This window comes from Crocodylus siamensis, chromosome 14, assembly GCF_052110815.1.
Source record: "Crocodylus siamensis isolate JL-2025a chromosome 14, ASM5211081v1, whole genome shotgun sequence".
Classification (NCBI taxonomy): Eukaryota; Metazoa; Chordata; order Crocodylia; family Crocodylidae; genus Crocodylus; species Crocodylus siamensis.
Window position 1 is genome coordinate 5,904,917 of NC_143408.1, and position 21,195 is coordinate 5,926,111.

The window sequence follows — 21,195 nt, forward strand, 5'->3', positions numbered from 1 at the left end:
GACTTCTGAAGTGTTGTCAAGCTTTCATGTCAACACCTCGGTGACGGGAGGCTGAGGAAGTTTCTTTTGTGAAGCTTGTTCAGTGCCTAGCATTGTGGGACCACAGGCCAGGAATGACATTCTTATGTACCACTGCCATATAGATAATGATGCGACACGCTTTACACAAACCCAGGAAGACAAGAACGTACTGGTTACACTCAGTACATCTTTCAAAGACTTCCTTCTCAACTGTGAAAACTCATACCTTTCCTTTTTAATGGAAACCACAATTCTGCCGTGACGTCTGGAATTAGTTATGCAACCCTATACTTTGTCTCCTCTCCCATTTCATTTTCAAAGCATCTTAACCTCTCATCCTACCTCTTCCCTTTAAACCAATCTCTGCCATCTGTATTTCAATGAAACTGCTCTCCAAATATCCTTTAATAACTACACTTGAATGTGTGCAGGGTAGAGAGTGAGAGGGGAGATAGCTAATTCGCTGAAAAATGGGGTCTCAGGGTCACTAACACTGTTCCCAAATGCAAATCATCCTTGGGGAATAGTTTCAACACAAAACACCTGAAAAAAAATTCAGAAGAAGTCAAAACAGAAGGTTTTTAACTGGGCTCTGTTGTTTGCTTTTTTAAGGCATTTCAATATTCTGTTTGGGAACTCCATTTCCTTTTTAACATTTGCCAAAATTCAGAGATTGTTTTTTAAAAAGGGATCAAAGCCCCCAAACGGAAAAATCCTCTTGATTGACCAAAATGGAATTTTCCATTTTTTTCATTTAACCAATGAAAAAGCTTCTTGGTTCATGACAACCAGAAATGAAATTGCGATTTTTCATTTGACTAATGAACAAAAAATTAATTAGGGCCATACAGCCCCACAGGGCCTCTCTTCTATATTCATTCCACTCAAATAACTTTGGCAATTTTGAGCCCATCAACTATGTAATATTCTTCAAAACCTTCTTTTCTTGGGCTTCCGTGACACAATCCTTATCTAATTCTTCTCTCACTTCACTAAATGCTCCCTAATTGCATGTTCCTCCAGAACAACACAGGTCTTCAGGGACCCGTCCTTGATCTGATCCTTTAGCTCTTGTGCCTTCACACACACCCCATGACCACAGTTCCTTCACCTTACAAAGTTATGATGCAAAAAAGTTATAAAACGTGCAAACTAAAGAGATGTGCCTAGGCATCTACCATCTTGATTTATAATGACCTGGAATCCCGGCTGACTGGGTTTGGTTTGACTGGTGTGTCTTCCCCAGAAGAGCTGTCGTCATCATCTGATTCCTCCGATTGCAGATCCTCTACCATAGAGCGCAATGGGCCTAGTGTTAGAAGCAAGGGAGGAAAAGAAAGAAAACGGTTAGTACAAATGCAATGTTATATAGCTCAATCCCAATAGGACAGCTATGATCTAAACTTTCTCTCTAATGCAACCCAAAGATGACATGATTTCTTAAAATGTCACAGATGTTTAACTCCTACTCAGACATACAGCAAGAGAGACACGGCCTACACGTCTGCTTAAAACTAAAGAGAGGCCAAATATAGATTCATTTTAAAAAGGACATTCTTACTTCAAAACATTTCATATATTTTCAGGAGTGTATCTATTTTCCCCAGCCCTTCTGTTAAAATAAAGGACACGTTTATTGCACATATGCAAGGCCCCATTTTTAAAATATGGTCCTAAACATGATATTTGTAATAGCACAGTGCCTACTATATAGCCATACATTGAACACAGTGGTAGATACTCCACCTTTTTGCATTCTTGCTGGACACAATAAAGCTTTTGAAATACAGTACAGGGAAGAGCACAAGGGATGAATTTAATTCAATCAGTAGGTCTTATTTCTATTAACTGGGATTGGAAGAGGAAAGCCAGTGCCTTGTGATACTGCAGTTTAATCAGAACGGAATGAATTTATAAACTGGAAGTTTGTAAGCACAAGAGAGTAAGTTTAAAAAAAAATTAAGATCATATCAGAAAAGTCTCTATGGCCATATAAAGAGTTCACCAACTAACTGCCAGAGGAAGAGAAAACTTAGTTTGCAACAAATGCAAAGGCATTACTTTTCTTTTCTTTGCTGTAAAGTAACACAGGTATCATCAGCTCCTGTCTGCAAAACCAAACTAGGACCCTGGGCTCAGAGAGAGGCCTGGAAAAGCTTGTTTTTCACAATGTCATGAAACAGTCATAACATGCATTTAAAACAAAACAAACAAGAAACAATACTAGATGCACCTGAAGAATATCCCACCTTGAGTGTGGTTCTGAGATGGTTCAAAATCCGAGTCCGAACTGGAGTCTGAGCTGGAACTGGAGTTGGAGGGACTGGACAGGACAGACTTCACCCCCCATAGAAGGGGAAAAAAGGAAAAAAGAATCTTAACCTTTCAAATCCAGACAACATTGCCAGGGAGTGCTCAAGATCTTCATAACACCACTATTCCTTTCAACATCACTATCTACTGTACTCAGTGTGTTGTGTTTTTGGTTTGTTTTTTTTAAATAAAACATACATGCTGCAATGTCAATGAATTTTAAGACCGTATAGGCATTGGAGGGATTAGGTGAGGAAGACCTAGTGAGGAAGTGGCAACACAAGCTTCTGATAACCAATCCCCCTCCCCCTTCAAGTACTAAGACCTGGCTTGTCAAGCCTTGTCTGGGATGATGTAGTTGGGGCTGGTCCTGCTTTGAGCAGGGGGGTTGGACTAGAGGTGACCTCCTGAGGTCCCTTCCAACCCCTATTTTCTAGGATTCTACTTTGACTCAGGTCTCAGAGTTTAACATAGCACAGGAGAACCTGAAACTCAAACTGAATAAAACAAGTTCATTGTTAAATGTGGAAGACGAGTGAAATGCAAAATGTAAACAACCAGACAAACCATGGAAAATAGATTTGTAAAACTCCTTTGGCCTCAAATAGCTAGAAATTAAGGATATGTCTTATTTAGAACTTCCTAATTTTAACCTGATGGCAATTCCTTTAACTTCATAGCAGTGAGTGCTCTTTTAGCGTGGCAGTAGTGGCTTCGCAGAACATGCTTATTTGACACTAATTTTAGATATTTTAAGTTGCTATCAAGCCTTGACCTATATACATCAAATAAGAGAGAGAGTGTGTGTGTGTGTTTAATTTTAATGCCAATGTCAGCTATTATTTATTACACTGTATTACTTGCGGCTTGGACACTGAGAACCTGAAAATGAACAGATTAAACCCAGGAGAAATCAGCTTCAGGCTTTCAGTGTCCAGGCAGAGAAGTTAACAATATAAAGCATGCATAAAAAAAAAGTTTAACTATTAGTACTACACAGAAATGTCAGTTTAAAACATGATTTTCTGCACTTAACACGGCATCAGATAGCTGTAAAATGCTTGTGCTCAGGTGCCAATGACCACAAGGGGGTAGTGAAGGATAAGTCAACCATTTGATTTAAATAAGAGAATGGACCATTAAAATTATTTCTTGTAAGGATTATCATAAAATATTTCTTATAGGTGTCTACATTCATACTTCCCCCCATATAATAATGCAGATGGGTGAGGACTGGATAAGATTGTTAACCATGATAACAATGCAGTGTTGCCTCTAATTCCTCAAGAAATTCAACATTTAGCTTTTCACTGTGGCCATTTCTAAAAACCCACTGGTTGTTCCATCCAGCTGAATACTAAGCAGTCTCCTACCGATCCATTTTTTTATAGGAATATCAGTACTAAACAGCAAAGCACTGCAGACTTGGTAGTGTGTAGGTCAGTATTTAAACATTAACAAATGACGACAGTGACAGCACTCTCTCTCAAAATACCTTACAGTTCCAGTTTGTCACATAGATTAACCAGACCTGCAAGCATCTAAAACCAAACCGGGAACCACAAGTGCTAAATAATATGTCACTGTATTTTACCTCCTCCTGAATAGCAATGAAAATATTTTAACACGGGAAATATTTGCCAGAGAGGCACACTGCGGCAAGGGTTGGAAAGTTTCTGATATGCAGTTTGGTTCAGGAAGATTAACCCCATTAAGCTGACAGCCACCTGCAGGTGCTGCAGTTCTCATCAACACACTGCTTCTGAATATTGTTTAGGGCAAGGGTGTCAAACTCATCTGGCCCTGCCAGTGGGATGTGGGGCACATTTTTCAGTTTACAGGCTAGATTGGGTGTAGAGACCCTCCTCCCCTCCCTTTCCCCCTCCCACTCTCCTCGCATACCTGAGCCACTGCACACTTCAGGACTGTGATGTCCAAGTGCGGCGCCTGCTCAAGCTGGTCCAGGACCTGTGCTGCATGAGCCACCTGCAAGCACCCCAGGTCCTGGACCAGCTGGAGCAAGTACCACATGCAGAGCTGTGTGGCTGCTGCTCTAGCTAAACTGTGCCACGCATGGTGTGTCCTGGCTTTGGGACCTGCACCTCTTGCAGCATGTGTCCCAGACTAGCTGCCACATCAGGTGTGCAGAGGCAGGGACTGTGCAGGCCCTTGTCCCGCACCATGGGTTTGCACTGTGCACTGTATGGGTCTTATGGGCCAGATGGCTGGGCCCACGGGCCACATATTTGACACCCCTGGCTTAGGGAGTCAACACAACTAGTTAATCTCTGACAGACCAGCAGATGCTGTTCCCTAACTTTTCTGATCTCAGAGGACGACAGGGGCAAGAGATAAGGAAATTCTAGTCTCCTTTCCCCCCCGCCTCCTACTTCAAGTCCTTACCCATTCATTTCAATCATTACTGCAATACTCAGGCACTTTGCGTGGCTTAGATTACAACATTTCTCAAGAACACGGGCATAAGACCATGATGCTGCCTTGGGCCTCACACAGTTATGCTGAGCAATCAGTGCCCCAAGTCACAGGGAGGAGACATTTTTGAGGTACCTTGGCTACCAGTCATTTAAGACTTTCCATATACAGTAGCTAGTACCAAGGACTGACCTCATGACGGGCAATCAGAGCGGAGGAGTTTCAAGCTCTCACCGGTCCATCCAACTTTCAGTGAAGTGCTATTTTGCAGCCTACCCTGGTGCCGTTTGCCCTAAGTCTGCACAGAATGTAAAAATGCCTGGAAATATGCAAGTAGCTGAAATGCTCTCTCTGAAATGCAAGGTCTTTTAATCTTGTTCCTGTGCCTGTAATTAGTCTATGTTGAAGGCTCCCTGCTCCAAGATAGGTTCACATGATCATGTCTCATTCAGTGCCTAAGTATCCAGGCACTAAGTTTAGACATACAAATATACCTTGTTTTCGATACAAAAATTGCATTCGGATGATATTTCTGATTACGGGGAGATGTTCTACAGCCTGTTATATGAGAGGTCAGGCCAAGTGATGGTCCTTTTCTGATCTTAAAATCTGTGAATCTGGGTATTTCTCTTCTGCAAATGTATAGCAGCTTTATGCAAATTGTTCCATTAACCAATTCCTCCTCTCATTCCATTCTGAGCATTGACAATCTAAAGTTGGGCTGAGGTTAACATCTGGGTGATATATTTGTGTTTGAAGAACAGCTAGACAAACTTGCTTCTTCTGCATCTGCCACTTCCTGCCTCCAAAATCTGCTTCCTTCTCACCAATCCAAGCAGCCTTCCTAATGCATCCTCTTCTAGAATAGTTTTTTCTCACCATGCATTTATTAGGAATGATATATCCCCAAAGTACATTCACAGAAAGGCTACTTGGCTTAGATATAGAGCAGTTTCCTAAACTATGGAAAGCTAACCTTCCTGTCAGGAAAATGAAACCACCATCTTATCTTTTCCTCATGCAGCTCTGGTACATGCTAAAGGATTAGGATTATGTACTTTCTAAATATTGCATTTCTTCTGCTCCTGCAGTTAGCCCTTCCTGGCCTCCTTATGACAATTTTAGAAAAAAATCTGGTACAACTCTTATTCATGTGTTCTTTTCTTTCTTACACACCTTCAATAGTAATATATTGTGTGATCTTCAACATCAACAACTGAAGTATCACAGAAAACTAATTTAGCACCCCCTAATTTGGATTACCTGTTATTTCAGGCTCTGCAAATTCAGGCAGACAACACAGGTTAGCTGCATTCAGCAGGACCTGAGTATTCTTTGAAGAGACTTTTTCTTTAAGTTTGAGACTATGGGGAACAAACAGGAAGTCTATCTACATTTGCTTCAAATCTCCCCTGTTCTGGGAGCTATGGGTCTACACAGAATCAAAGGATCTCTGCCATACAGAAAAGCGTTCAACACTAGAAGGAGAGAAATTTGGACTTTTCGAACACTTCGATGAAAGTGCTGAATCAGTCAAGTGACAATTGCATTTCAAGCGCCTTCGGGTTCTGCAAGTCACTAAAATCCCACTCTCTTTTTTGTACATATATTCTTAACACCCCCCCACCCCCAAGAATAATAAAATTGCTAAAGTGATTTCCATAGTAATTAACCCACCCCAAAGCTTGGACTTGTGGCTTACAGTACTTCCAAAAACCTTTCATGGAATAATCAGCCTTATAGGCATTGTATATGATAACCCATATAGACATCTGAACCTGTAAGGTACATCCGTTTCAACAGAGCTCATACATTTCTTGATTTTGAATATTTTAGCTCACAGAATGTACAAGTTCCATTAACAGAGCTTAGAATTTTTTTATATCAAACCAATTTAGCTGATAGACAGGGCAACACCACTAGCCACTTAACTTTAAGAGCTTACAATTCTCTATGTGCACTGAGTTTATTGGCTCGCTGAAGAGCAATTAGCTTCAAGCATAACATTTTATCTTCCACGGTCACCAGAATCTACAAACTGTACAAGAATTAGGAATTCAACTATGAGGAACTGACTGAGCTCTCAGGTTTGACTATATTCAGTGCGAAAATGCCAAAATCTTGTCCTTCATCTTTGCAAAGATATTTGATGCACTTAGTCTCATCTAAGTCTCTAAGACAGTTCAGATGCGCATTTTTTTCCTAAAGTTCCATATTTGTTCTCAAAATATGTTTTAAAGATGACTTATGAAAAAGCCACTACTTTAGTTCATCAGAAAAACGCTGAGAAAGCTAGACAGTAATTGATATTACCAGTCTTAAACATTCTTAATTGGTAGATAATTCTTATGGTTCCATCATCGTGGCAGTGCAGGGTACAAACCATGACTTACTCTTTGACTATAGTACCTAGAGGATCCAAACAGGAGCAGGGTACAACTGTGCTAGGCACAGCGCACAGTTAAAAGGATCCCTGCCCTAAAAAGATTACAAAGTCTAAACAGCAAGGACCAAGAGAAAGGGACAGATTCCAAGTAGAATAAAATGAAATGTCACTGCTTCCATGACATTTTGGTCCTTTTATTTTTAAATTCTTTTGAAATGGCTAGGTTTATTTTATTTCTTATTTCATCATATATGAGGTAGTAAGGAGAAGTGATAGAATGGGAAGTAAAGGAAGGAAATTAATAGCAAGCAAAGGATCTGGGCGGGTAGAGGGAATAAGGGAGACACCTGGTTGAAGAACCTAGAAGTTGAAAAGAGTGAGAGAAGGATAAAGAGGAACACAGTGGAGGACAGATGGAAAGAGGCTTCAGCAAAATGATTAGGAGTGGGGAAAGCACGAGGGGAATGGAGCAGCCAATTAATCAGCAAAGAAAGTATGCCCACAATGAAAGCTGGAGACGGCATGGTCTGATGGTGTCACCAGAGTCCATAAGTACCTGCTGCTGCTGCTGCTCCTGACGGTTTGACTCTCTGGCTGGCTCCACCCTGGTAGTTTCTCCTTTCCCTGAGCCCACATTGCTGGGGTAAGGAGTGGACCCAGACAGGACCCAGTCCCCCTGGAGGGAGAGATTGTCTCTACACAGATCTGGGTCTCAGGGCAACGGGGAAGGGGTAGACCCAGATGGATCTCCCCCCCCTTTCACCACTCCAGACACATCATGCACATATGCAATATTTCTACAATTTACACAAGCATCACAAATCATGAGAAAATTACACCAAGGGGTGGATTTGAGTTGTACAGATAAACTCGCATAGTTATACGTTTCAAGTGCTGTGCCTGGAATCCCAGACCCTGATCTACTGAATGAAAAAAGTTAAAGGCTAAATCTAGTGGTGCAACCAAGAAAGATCTCACATTGATCTTTAATTTCTACTTGAGAGCCATTTAAAAAAAGAGCTCAATTTTTCATCTTACAGAAGAGACAGGCAACAGCCCTTCTGTATCTTCAGCAGAATTCACCCCAAGCAAGTTAAGGCGCCAACACTATCACTTGGACAATTAATATGTCAGAATATAAGCAGAATTAGGAATTGCACTTTGACATATAAATATGCTAGGAATTAAGAGTTGTTTTGGCTATCTGTTCAGTGCTAAATCAGTGATAAGAAGTACCATTAGGCCAAGTGGCTGCTGAGAATTTTAAGGCATCTACTTCCAAGCATGGCTGGAAGCAATATTCTATTCCATTAAAAAGTCGGTATTCTTGTTGTGCAACATGCCTTAGTGCGTGCAATTGCTGTCTTGCCTTTGTCTCAACTCAACTCTCACTTCAATTCTGAATGCACTTTGGTGGCCACAGCTTTGAAAACTGCTGGAGCTGGAAGCCAACACACTGTACCTTCTGTAAACTGCAGCCCTCAGAGATTAGTATTTTACACCGTTTTTGAAAAGTTAAATGGTAATGTTTTGACTGATAAATCATGTTGGAATTCAACACCCAATAACACATAACTTACCAGGACTGCTTTTAAGTCAAGTAAAGATTTTCAGGCATGTCCCCTAAATTATTTATCAGGAAAAAAACAAAAGAGTCTGAATTTCCCTAGGACAAACCAGAGTCTCTTCTGCCTTCCTCCAAGGCAATGAAAGAGATTAGGTGATACTGCTACACTGATCTTAAAAAACAAACAAACAAAAAACAAAAACACATCTTATCTCCCGCGTCTGTATACAAAGCATACAATTCAAGGGATAATGAGAACATAATGCTTTTATCTTAAAATGTAAGTGGGATTTAACTCCTACTTAAATAAAGAGTCCTTCCATGGCTCTGTCCTCCCTGATGAGTATATTTTGACTGACATAAAATAACCACAATAGGAAAAAAATAAATCAATTTTACAATGTTTTAACTAATGGAACTGCAGCTGCAAATGACTAAAGTAAGAATATTAGCTGAGTCACCTCTGCTAAATCCCAATATCCAATGAATATTTTTAAAAGTGCCTTGAAATTCCAGTGTTACATTTGAAGAGAAGCGTAGTGTCCAGAGGGTGATTGGGCCAGTCTGGGGTAATGTATGGCTCCAGCTTGATATTTAAAATGAAGATACACTGGGCTTTTATACACATGCTCTGCACAAAGTGCCAGGGACACACACACACTGCTTTAATTAGAGCAGCTCTGGAGCCGCTCTAATTAAAGCACTGGACTGTCACATGCATCAACATCCCTGCCCTGAAAAGTGGCAGTGGGGGTGTTTTAACTAAAGCACATCGAAAGAGCTTTAGTTAAAGCACCCCCACCACCATTTTTCAACACAGAAATGCCGATACACGTGATGCTGGAGTCTAATTACCATGCTCCGGCAGACTCGATTACCTGAGTCTGCTCCAATGCGCTGTAATTAGTGTGTTGGTGCAGCCTTGATGCACGTGTATGGGTGCCATTAAGCGTAGCCCTTAGGCTCACAGCATATGCACAATCCAAGTCCCGAAGCGGGTAAAATTTGGGATGAAATGGTTGTACAGACAACATCAAGACCAGGGCCAGCTCAACAGTAAGCCTCAGCAACTGTTTATTTTATAGCATTGCTGAAAAGTCAGGACTGGCCTAAAAAAAAAGTGTTAAAAAGTGACGAGTCTTACTTAGAGCCAATTACTGTTTTGTGCACCCCTCTGGCCAAATATGTCCTGCAAGACATTTTACATTTCATTCTAAACCAGGAAGAAGAGAGTTTCTTTTGAGACTAGCCTTATCCAGACTAGCACCATATGGAGGTTTTCTAGTGTGGGCTGGATCAGGAAACTTAGGCCTTATCTTTACAACTTTCCTGCTGAACTCAGGACCATGCAAAGTAAATCAAACCCCATCCACTTGCTCCCACTCTAAACATACAAAAGCCCAGAAATGAGGTGCAGCTTCGAATAGCAGTGAGCCTTCATGCTGGCACCACTCTCAAGTTCTCCCAAGACAAAGGACTGCACTTTAAAACTTTACTGGTTTTTACTGGTGGCCTTGGGAGTGAGTTGGCAGGGCTTATTTCCCATTTCTAGGCAAGACAGAGGAGTAGTATAAACATGGCCTTAATGCCTCAATAGGCTCCAAGTGCATTTTTCTCAATGCTCCAATTACTTTCTGACTCTTAGCAGCACATGTAGGGGACCCTTCCTCTCCCCCAACACCAATCTGAGTTCGATGCAGAAATAAAAAAAGGTAAAGTGGAGGAAATACTTCCTCCACAGCTACCTAAAATGGCAAGACAGTAAGCCAAGCCGTGCCCATGGTTTAGTCGTCCAGTACTGTGCACCTGAAAGGCAGAGGCAGAAAAAGGACCATGAAGCAAGGCACAGAACACGTGGATTGACTTTTCCACCAGGCACAAGAAGAATGCTGCTATGATTTGATTCAGAACAGAGAATGGAGTGCCTAAGCATTAAACAACACCACTTAAGAGAAGTGACAGCATTCCCCACCTCCAAGCCCCCAAGGAAGGGGAGGGGTAGCGAAGCACCTCTGCCCTCTCTCTTACCAAGAGGGCTGGGACAAGGGAGTGGAAAGGAGTATAGCTTCCCTTAGCTCTAGACATCTACACCATGACTAAATGTCCTAAAATAAGTCATCGCTGATATAGCCAAGTCCCACTAGGGGGCATGTGGGCCAGTCACTGCAGGTACCCAACTTTATTAGAAATCTTAGCACAGCAGGCCACAGTTCTCGAGTTAGCAGGTGTCTGGCAGCACTGACTAATGCACTATATTCTCTGTTCTTGGCATCGGCCTCAGACAAGTCACTATATTCCTTTTTTCATTTTTTATATAGCTTTTTCAAAAAAAAAAAAAAAAAAAACCAAACCAACCCCCTCCCCCCCAAGATTAATTCTCTCATTTTTACACTGGGATCGCGCTGGGCTCAAAACCACAATTTCAAAGATGCTAAATGGACATAAGGCTTGTACCCCTATTCTGTAAATGTCACTTCAAAGAACCCAAATATGGATGAGACGATAACTTAGATATACATTTCAAGATTAACTGTGATTGCAGGCAACTCCTTGTGTAGCGCTGAACATGTGAAGCAGTAGGATAACTAGGTAGGGAGGACAGGAATCACATGAATTGTGAACTCTGAGCACTGCAGTTTTGCTTGAAATATAGCTATGCAAAGGCCATCTGATTCCCACCTTAGTCTCTGGATGCTGTACAGCATTTTCTAAGTGTCAAACCACATGGCTCATCAACCCAGATAAAAAGAAGAACCCATTCTCACCTCTGACTTAAAAGAAGTTTCATCCTCTGAATTCGACTCCTCCATCTCCACAGGTTTTTTGATCTCCTTGGCTTCACTTTCTGATTTTACCTTTTCCACTTTGGCATTCGTCTTCTCCTTGGTTTGCTTCTTCTCTGGGTATGAGGAAGACGAGGTTCGAGGAGAAGTCCCTGGGATGTTCTTCCCCCCTTTGGAGCTGCTCTTTTTTTGCTTTTTGGCACTAGGCTTTGGTGACTCCACATTGGAGGGCCTTTTGCTGGAAGACTTTGACTCCGGCTGTGGCCCACCCTTTGGAGAAGTGTTCTCCAGTTTGGTCTCTTTCACAGCCAGTTTTGGTTCCTTGAAAGCAGCTTTAGGAGGTGCTTTCTCCTCCTTAGGCAGTTTGTTCTCAGCTGGCTTTCTAGAGGAGTCTTTCAAAGGCTTGTTTTGTTCTCGTTCGAGGTCTTTGGAGGAGTTTTTGCTCTCAGAATCTTTCCTTGGCCTCTCTCTATGCTCCTTGGTTACTTTGTGTGGTTTGGATACTTTGCTACTGTCCTTGCTTGCATCCTAAAATTCAGGAACAGAAGGCTAGGGTAAACGTCTAAGACCCATTTGTAACTATTAGCCAAATGTGCATGAACCATGGAGGAGACAATATCAAGTGTAAAACAAAATGAACTTTTACACTAAGGTATTCTTTTAAAACAGGCATTCTAGAAACAAAACAAGAAGTTTACCAAGCTAAGTATTTTGCTCTGCCAAAGCAAGCTATAGTTGCAGCCTGCTCCAACATGTGCTATGTATCAACTCATCCTATACTGGAGCTTGGCAAAAACAGTAAGGTCTCTGATAGTTATGACAGAACCATGGCTTGCTACCACTATTGATCTTTATCTACAAGCAGTACATACAGATCAGATGGAAACTGTCCGTCTCAAGGGACAGGTGAGCATTATGGGGAGGGAGTAAGTAAGTCTGCTTTCACTTGTGGGTGACCAGCCCACTCAAGGTCACATGTGATCTTCAGCCATCATGGCAGGAGGAGAGTCAATATGGAACGGAGAGTAACAACAGCCTCTCTAATTCAGGCATTTATACATGTACCTTTTCGTTCTGCAATGCACTGGACATCTGGCGGGTCAGAGCAACTTGATTAAATCGAGTCTGCTACACACGTGAGCTGACGTGCACCACATGTAGTTGTATAAGTTGCAAAATGCGCGTCAACATGCAAAAAATGGCTGTGGTGCGCTTTTGAACTAAAACACCTCCAATGTGTTTTAGTTCAAAAGCACACTGCCACCATTTTCTCAGCGCTGAAGTGCATTTCGCCACTTATACAACTGCAGCGCAAGCATGCACACAAATGCCCTTAGTTTCTATTCCCTATTCACCATGTCCTAGTCTTTGATTTCTGTCAAAAAGAAACTGAATTGGTCACTATCAAACAAGTCACTGTTACCCTGCTGCATACCATAAGCATCAGGAGAAATTAAAAGTGCAATTCAAGTTTAGGTACCATAGGGAACATAGATAATGGGGGCTGGATACAAAACAGAAGGGTTTAACCTAATGTTTCGTGTTATGTAGACTAGGACAAAATGCAATGCAATATCTTAAGAGAGTTACCTCCCACAGGCTTAACTACCTATATACAAGCCTGGCTGCCTTAGACTAGTGGAAAGATAATTTCATCTTCTTCTGAAGCATTAGGAATAAGCTAATGCTGAATGGAGGAAGTTTTGATTCTCTAATCCAGTAGCACTCAACCTTTTTGGTCCACGGGCCGGACTGATAGTGCCCAGGCTGCCCATAAGCCAGATGAGGCTGATGGTCCCAATCTAGCATAAGGGAGGTGGAGAGGGGGCATCCCAGCTCCAACCTGGCTCCATGGAGACAGGAAGACGGGAGGGGGCAGGCAGGAGGTGTGGCCCAGCTCTGTAGGGGAAAGGGGACATGACCTGGCCCCAAGTAGCTGTGCAGGGCTCAGAGTTGGGAATTTGGCAGGGGGCACATTTATTACAAGTGCTCCCTTGCACCAAATTTCTCAACCTGCGGGGCACCCTGCAGGCCGAATACGTATGGCTCTGATGGCAATCAGACGTTGAACACCCCTGCTGGAATGAGACTGAAATCCTAAGGCACTCTGACCACAGCTTCTGAGATGCAGCAAAAAGATCCAATGGTCAGAAAGAACTTGATTTTGGTTTTAAACTGAGGCTAGGGAATCATCAGCTCTAGCAGCTCATTGTGCAATCCCAGTTCTCTAAAATTCCTCAAACTTCTCTTTCATTTTTCTAAAATTTCACTTCAAAAGGTAGCAGCAAATCACAAGAACTCTAAAGGAATCAAGGTGTCATGGCACCGCAGGGAACCATGAGATCATTTTAAGGGTGCCATGCAATATTACCTCATTTACAGGCATACGCACACCTATCAGATTCACAAGATAAACTCAAGAGTTTTCAAAAAGAAATTCACAGCATCAAAAACAGTCTGACGTTGCATTCTCAGTTCTTTGCAACAAAAGAATCACTCCATTGTCAACAAGTGAAAGCTGGAAGCTAGCACTTTCCAAAGGGTGCCTTGAGTCTAAAAATGTTGAGAAATACTGCTGTGGTATACTGGGACTACCTAAATCTGTGTGGGTGAATGGGTAAGTTATTAAACAGGAACCCCCACGCCCTAAGAGGCCCTTATGTAGTTCTTAACAGGCCAGAAACTGAGAATGGCAACAGTGATCCCTGAAGACTGCACCTCCTCTGTGATGCCAAGCAAATCAACTTCGCTGCTTAGAAGAGAACAGCACAAAACAAAAAAGTGAATTTCCAGAAGTAGAATGCCAAATAACCAAAATGACTGCATAACATGCCACTGACCTTTGACCCATGGGATGGTTTGGTCTTCTTGGGATCAGAGAAGGCCGAGAGTGGTATTGTGGGTAACATAGGATAGTCAGGACTTGGCCTGGACACAGTTTCTGCTCCTTCTGGCATTACCATCACCTAGTAATAAAACAGAAGACAAAATTATCTGCGAGTAAAGAAGTACTGCATTAACATGATTATTTGCGGGCTTAGTGACTTAATGAATGGCCATTTTTATTCAAGTCTTTTTCCTCTTAAAGAATGTAAGGAGCATCTCCTGCTAGATTACCATTTAAGATTCTCAACACTATGATAACACCTCAAACAGAAAATATTCAAATTCATGCCCATTCTCTTATGTTCGCAGGACTTGGAGAATTTTTGCAACCAGAAATTGCCGTGGTAACCAATTTATTAGCAAGATCAGAAGCACAACATGAGGAGAACCACAAGAGGCCAAAATGTCTCGATTCCACTGTATTCAGTCAAAGTAATTCAACTGTGAAGTTGAGGCTGGAAGAAGAAAAAAAAAAAAGCCTCTTTCACATGTTTTGCTCATGAGTAGGGCCTAGTTTAAATTGTGATTTTGCATTTTTTTTTGTGAAGACCACAAAATTAAGTGATTTTCACGAAAAATGCAATTTGCAATAAAATCCCATGATATGGCCGCTTGCTGAAGAGTTCCCCAGCAAGAAGACATATCATGGTATTTCACTGTAACAAAATGAAAAATGGGGCCACACGGCCTCTGTCCCCCTCCTGCCACAGCAGTGCCTAGCCAATAAACCTGGCCCAAGAGGGGGAAGCCGTCCCCCCAGAGGCCAGCATTCCCCTGTGGCACTAATCCACAGGTGCAGGGCAGCTGCAGCAGGGAGATGAACCACATGGCCTCCCCCAGCACAGTGGGGGCTTATCCACCCCCCAGCCCAGCATGTTCCCTGGCTTACCATCCCCCAGGACTGGCTGCCTGTAGCCATGTGCCCAGGGAGCTCTTGCCTCACATCACAGGGCAGCCCGGCACACTGGGATCTGTGGGGCGGGGGTGGGTGCAGAGCCCTCAGGGCACAGCGCCAGACCCTGCTCAGAGGAGCTCCCAGTCTGCAAGCACGGCAGTGCCCTGGGCCAAGGTGTTCCTGTTGCTCCCCACGGGCCAGGAGTTGTGCTGAAAAGGGCCAGGGCAAGCTGTGGCATACCTCCTGCTGGCATGGCAGTGTGAAGCTGGATGCCTGGTGCTGGGATCCCACTCCCTCCTGGCTGATGCGGCTGCTGCCCCCACTTAGCTCTACCTCGGAGGCACTCCTCTCCAACTGCTCCCCTCTCCTCTTTAGGGGCTCTCCATTAAGCCCCTAGGCCTGGAGCTGTAGCCTGGAACCCTCCCCACCCGCCTGACCCTAAACCTGCCATACTGAAACAGCAAAATTGAAATGAAACAAAGGATATCAAAATAGCCTCAAAACAAAAACGAGGCTAGCCTAAATGTTTTGAAAGTTGAAACGTTTCGACCGTAGTGCTGGGGATGGGAAGTCAGTCCAGCTAGGCTGACTTCCTATCCCCAGTGCAAGATCCGGTAGGGGGCAGGAAGGCAGCCCACTAGGATGCTTTCCTCCTCCCCCACCCCGCACAATCTAGTGGGGGTGATGGAGAGGCAGCCCAGCTGGGCTGACTAGCTGCTCTGCTGGGCTGAGTTCCTTTCCCCAGCCTCATGATCCAGCAAAACGTTCCAAAAGTCTTACTGTTTTGACGAAGTGAAACAGTGAGGCTTTTCAGCTCAAAATTATATTCGATACAAAAACACTGTTCCGTCCAGACCTCAAAACTGAAGTCAGAATGGAACAGTGCAATTTCGCACAGCCCTATTAGTGAGTTGGGCCTGTGAGCTAAACCAGGCCTTACTCATGAGCTAAAGGTTCAAAAAGGTTTTAGAAGTGTCATGTCATATAAGCAATTTGCAGGGAATCCATCCTATTTCTAAGCATCTGCCTACATCTGATGATGTACTCAACTTTAATATCCAAGTCTAGAGGAAAGCAATAATGCATGACAAAAGCTAAAACATACACAGTGTTAAAAAGAAAAGTGCAGCTGAAATAAGCTGCTGCTTCTTGTCTCTCACTTCTGAAAAAGTTCTGGACAAACTGACTTTGTATTTGGTCAAGTAACTAATACTTCCTCTCCAGAAATCACCTGCTTGTAGACAAACTTCCTAACAAAGGAATATATTTACTGTTCAAGAAAGGAAGATAGTAGGCAACCCATCTGGCAATTAACTCAAGAATACCTCAAATAATGTGATGCAAACCAGGATAAAATTATATAGCCAGGGTGGCCTAAAACTATCTCAAGACAAACTCAGACAAGAGACTAGAAAAAGACTGGTTAAAGTGTTAGAACATTGGCTGCTAACTGATTAACCTCACATGGAACTTGCTGACAACCTATACAAAACAACCTGATATTTCACCAATTAAGTCCTCAGTACCAATTTCTACAACAGTGGCACAGATGATCCATTGTGCCTGCTTTGTCCTTACTGCAGCTTAAAAGGCATTATCTATGTTTTGTTTTATTTTTTCAAACTACTTTGCCAATTTCTTCCCTCCAGCTCCTATTCTTTTTCTTGCCTTTTTTCATTTCTTTTTACCAGGTGCCAAATCTAACACTTGTAATCCATTCGCTACAGTCTTGATCTTCCATGTTCCTCATTTTCCTTTCATTCAGTTTTCCTTCTTTCTCTGTTTCCCAGGCATTTATTCCAGTTCTATAGTTTCATAGTTAGTAGGGTCGGAAGGGACCTGAGCAGATCATCGAGTCCAACCCCCTGTCATGGCAGGAAAGAGTACTGTCATTTATCCTTCACTCTAATTTATATGTTACTTATCCCACTTACTTCTCTCCATATCTCCTTGCTTTGCATGACACAATCAACTTCAAAATTATTCAATACTCATTAACAACTGGTGGCCATCACCTCTTTGTGCATGAAAAAGATGTACTTCCACATGCAGAGACAGGCTCTCTTCTTGGGCTGGTGTAAATAGCTCAATGTGAAAAACATATTTTAATACTTCTCTCTAGTTCTGCTTCTCATGAGGTAGACCACTGCCTCCACACTTCAGAAATAGCAAGTAGCCAGGAGTGCCAAGTACTTAGCTTGTTTGTGGGAAGAATGAATAGAGACATCTCAACAGCCTTCCCCCTTTTTTTCAACCCGTGTTGACATGATTGGTTGCACTTAATGGCACCAAGCAGATCATAAAGGGAGCTCACACAATGAAAACAGCAACAACCAGATGGAAAAGAAAACGTCACCATCCAGAGGCATCCACAGAATACCTGAAAACATGGTGTTCTTACGACCTTGAAACGGCATGTGGTCTCTCAAACTGCATCTGGGAGCTGAAAAATAGCATTTTGCAGCTTCTGGCATTGCTGTTAAATCACCAGAACCCAAATCTGGGATAACCCCAGGATAAATGCAACAAAAGGCCACACGATCATTTACCAGAGCTAAGTTGATCAGAAAAGCAGACAGTCTAAAGTAGACAGAAAACTCTCACAACAAAATGAGCAGGCTACACCTTTTAACAAGCCTCTTCACATCTCTGGTTCTTCTGGCACTCACCCCTCCAGCCCGAATAAGTTTGCGGCGGAACTCCTTAGTGGGGTTGTTGAAAGTCAGTTTCTCACAGCGAAGGTGGTTCACGGGTGGGTTTCCCTCCAGATTCAGGAACAGGTCGTATGTAAAGCAGACTTTCTTCGGTTCCTCCTGAAACCAAGAAAGCAGAAGACTCGTGAGGGATCTTGGCAAGTATGCTCAGTTAGAGTTTTCAAGCGGTCAGCCCCAGGAATACTGAATAAACCCCTGAATGAATGTCACATTCATAAGAGGTTTCACCCCAAGATCACAGAAAACTTTTCAAACCTAGGCACAAATACTTCACTTTCTAACATACCTGTACTGAAGACCATATCTAATACTCACACCAGAAATTCAGACATAGGTTTCCCCTGTAGTAAGGAGTAATATACAAGGACATTAACTGACATCTGCCAGAACCTACTGTTTACAGGGCTCCCAGGTAGGACATAAGGTTCAAGAAAGCAAATGTGAAGTGTGCATCTTGCTCTTTAACACCACTAGATAAACACAGAACATGTCTACTGATCGATCCCCGTCAGGAAATACTGGAGCTATAGCAAAGTACATAAGAAATACATATTCTTTAATATTTAGGGAAAGGACAATTTCTCAATTCAAAGGGGCAAGGGTACTAGGGAGATTAGCTGAATAAAGGGAAAGTTTATTAGATTTGCAAAATCCCTTCGGATCTGCTGACTGCATGAGCTGAGTGGATGTTGCCCTCCTCCTTTAAGCTTTCTAGGATCTATTAATGAGCAGTCTTTAGCAGCTGAAATATGGGGTTTGTATGCAAGTCCCAGGGAGCCTTTTTAGTATTTGCAGCCAAATAGTTCACTTTCACTTAGAGTATCAGTGTGTAAAACAGCCTCCCAGCAGACAGCAGACTGCTACTGTAATTCCTTCTACACACGTATAGAATTCCTTAATAGTCTTTATCTTCTTCAGAAAAAGTAATATTTTCTACTAGTATCCACATACCAGGTTAGTAAGACAACACACACTTGAGATTTCTGCCCAGGTTTACTGAAGCTGATATGAATGCTATTAGTTTTTTTTCATGCTATGGAAGATTAAACTGTCTCCTACAATGTTATAAAATGAAGAAACCATATGCTAGGGCAGGAGAATCTGAAAGCAAAGGCACTTTCTGATAAATGAGAGGAACACAGTATGTAGAGAGTGAATACTAACTTAAATAAAATCAACCAGATGTATGGAACAGGGTTAACAGTTTGCGATGGGTAACAAAGGTAATAGGTGCAAGAATACAACTTTAAGCTGATAGTGTCCTCCCTGTGCATCACCGGCCACCATTTTTGGCTGTACAACAAAACGTGCAGTTATTAAGACAAGGGAATTTTAGACGCTGGGATGCTTTCAGTTTCTAAGCACACAGCAGCACAGAGCGTAGCTCTGCTAGTAGTGAAAGGATTCAATGGGTCACACAGACAGCATCCTGAAGACGATTCTAAATTGCAAGGGGTGTCCTCCTAACAAAGGCAGTTCACCAGCATAGCACCTATACAGCTATTTGCTATTGTCTTTACTCTGCTCTGTGGATAAAGAAATAAGGAGGAATGTCCAACAAGCCATATATGCAGGCCTGACAGTAATAATAATGACAAGAAAGGATTCTGTCATCTTATTGCAAAGGCAGTGGTCTCTGGGAAGAGGGGACACCTTCCCTCTACTGCCTTAAGGCCATACCTTTGATACCACAATTTCAAATGCTTTTCTACTCCCTAGTACCGCCACAGGCACTGAATTTGCTGACCAGGTCCCTACAACATGTAGCAACCATCTGTATATGTCCTACTCACTATGGCAGTCCAAAGCCTCAAGGATCTGGGTCAACCAGTATATCATCTTTCTTTCAACAGGGGTCTGCTTTAGACCAGTATCTCACTCTCATTTTGTGGGGGGAGGGAGAGAAAATTTCAGCAAATCTCAGCTTCAAGTTTAGGTTCCCCACTCCACGCTCATGGTTTGATTAGGTACCTTATAGGGAAATACTACAATTGCCATGCTGAATTCTTTTTCGTAGTTCAACTTTCAGAGCTTTCCAAAACAGATGCTACAAGAACTGACCAAGCAAGTGTCACAGGCAAGTTCCAACCTCCTGATGTAAGGAATTAATGAATAAACTGTGTTCTCCCATGTGGCAATGAATTCTCACAAGCCTCAAGGCCAGAGCTGTCCCTTGGCGGGGCAAATTGGGGCGACCACCACAGGCCCCGCACTTTCGGGGCCCCATGGACAGTGCTATACGGGCCCTGAAGGTGCCACCACTCCATGCGGCTGCTGCGCACTGCTGGCCTCGCACTCTGGCTGCTTGTCACCCCCCCCGCCCCCCAATGCATTCTGGATGCTCACCACCAAGCCCCCCCACTCCCCTGGCTGCTTGCTACCCCCCACCTCCCTCTGCACAAGCCCCGCACAGGCTGATATGCTGGGCCCTGCACACCCCTAGGGGCAGCTCTGATCAAGGTGGTCTCAGTATGGCTGAAAACTTCATTTCTATGGTACCAGATCTCATTAATGGCTGTGCCATATGCTTTGCCCTCCCTCTTGTGTTCATTAGCACAGCAGCAATCCTTATATCCCCTCCAAATGCCTCAAACTTTGCACATGCTTCTCAGCCTGGACAGGCATAGTTCAGTTCCTGAGTACTTTGTGAAATGCTAGTGCGCAGAGCAAGTAGAATCCTTCTGAGGTTATGTGAAGCCTTTCAACAGTACACAAGTACCCCCGTGCACATCTTGTTCTGTGCATAACATTTAGCAGCTTCACAGATGCCTCATTTTCCACAGTTCACAACAGCCTCACACAACAGCTTCATTTCCCACTGCACTCACAGCTGATAAAGGAGAATAGACTCTCTGGGCCTTTACACTCCAAGCTGACATATTCTCAGGCAATCTAATGAAGTGTCAGCTCCCATCAAACCACACCGATTCTTACAGCTTGCTAGAGGGTTATGAGCATCTGAAGAAGCCATTTCCTTTAAAATTAAACCACTGTCAACCTGAGAACCAACATCTGTAATCACATCTGGCTTTTTTTTTTTTTTTTTTAAACGGTATCCATAAGCCAACATGGGAGTCAAATTATTGGTCCCCAGCTCACATGGACAGAGATCTAGGCAAACAAATATGGCACAAAGATCTCAGGTAAACGAAAATGTCAAAACCCTGCATATAAGGCAAGGTTTTATTACAGAAGAC

At 42.9% G+C, this 21,195-nt stretch overlaps 1 protein-coding gene across 7 annotated transcripts in view; it reads right to left on the bottom strand.

Annotated features, from left to right (window-relative positions):
• Positions 1-21,195, bottom strand: part of MLLT1 (MLLT1 super elongation complex subunit) — a 46,341-nt gene that overhangs the window by 9,080 nt on the left and 16,066 nt on the right. For 2 of the 7 annotated variants that reach the window (XM_090027558.1, XM_090027556.1), the window contains exons 4-9: positions 17,954-18,097; positions 14,344-14,469; positions 11,486-12,031; positions 7,710-7,829; positions 2,271-2,358; positions 1,219-1,330 (exon numbers count right to left, since the gene is read on the bottom strand). In XM_090027558.1, the coding sequence (XP_089883684.1) occupies positions 1,219-1,330; positions 2,271-2,358; positions 7,710-7,829; positions 11,486-12,031; positions 14,344-14,469; positions 17,954-18,097 (1,136 nt within the window). Of the gene's footprint in view, positions 1-1,218; positions 1,331-2,270; positions 2,367-7,708; positions 7,830-11,484; positions 12,032-14,343; positions 14,470-17,953; positions 18,098-21,195 lie in introns of all 7 variants that reach the window. The other 5 variants (XM_090027557.1, XM_090027555.1, XM_090027561.1 and 2 more) reach the window with 3 other exon arrangements.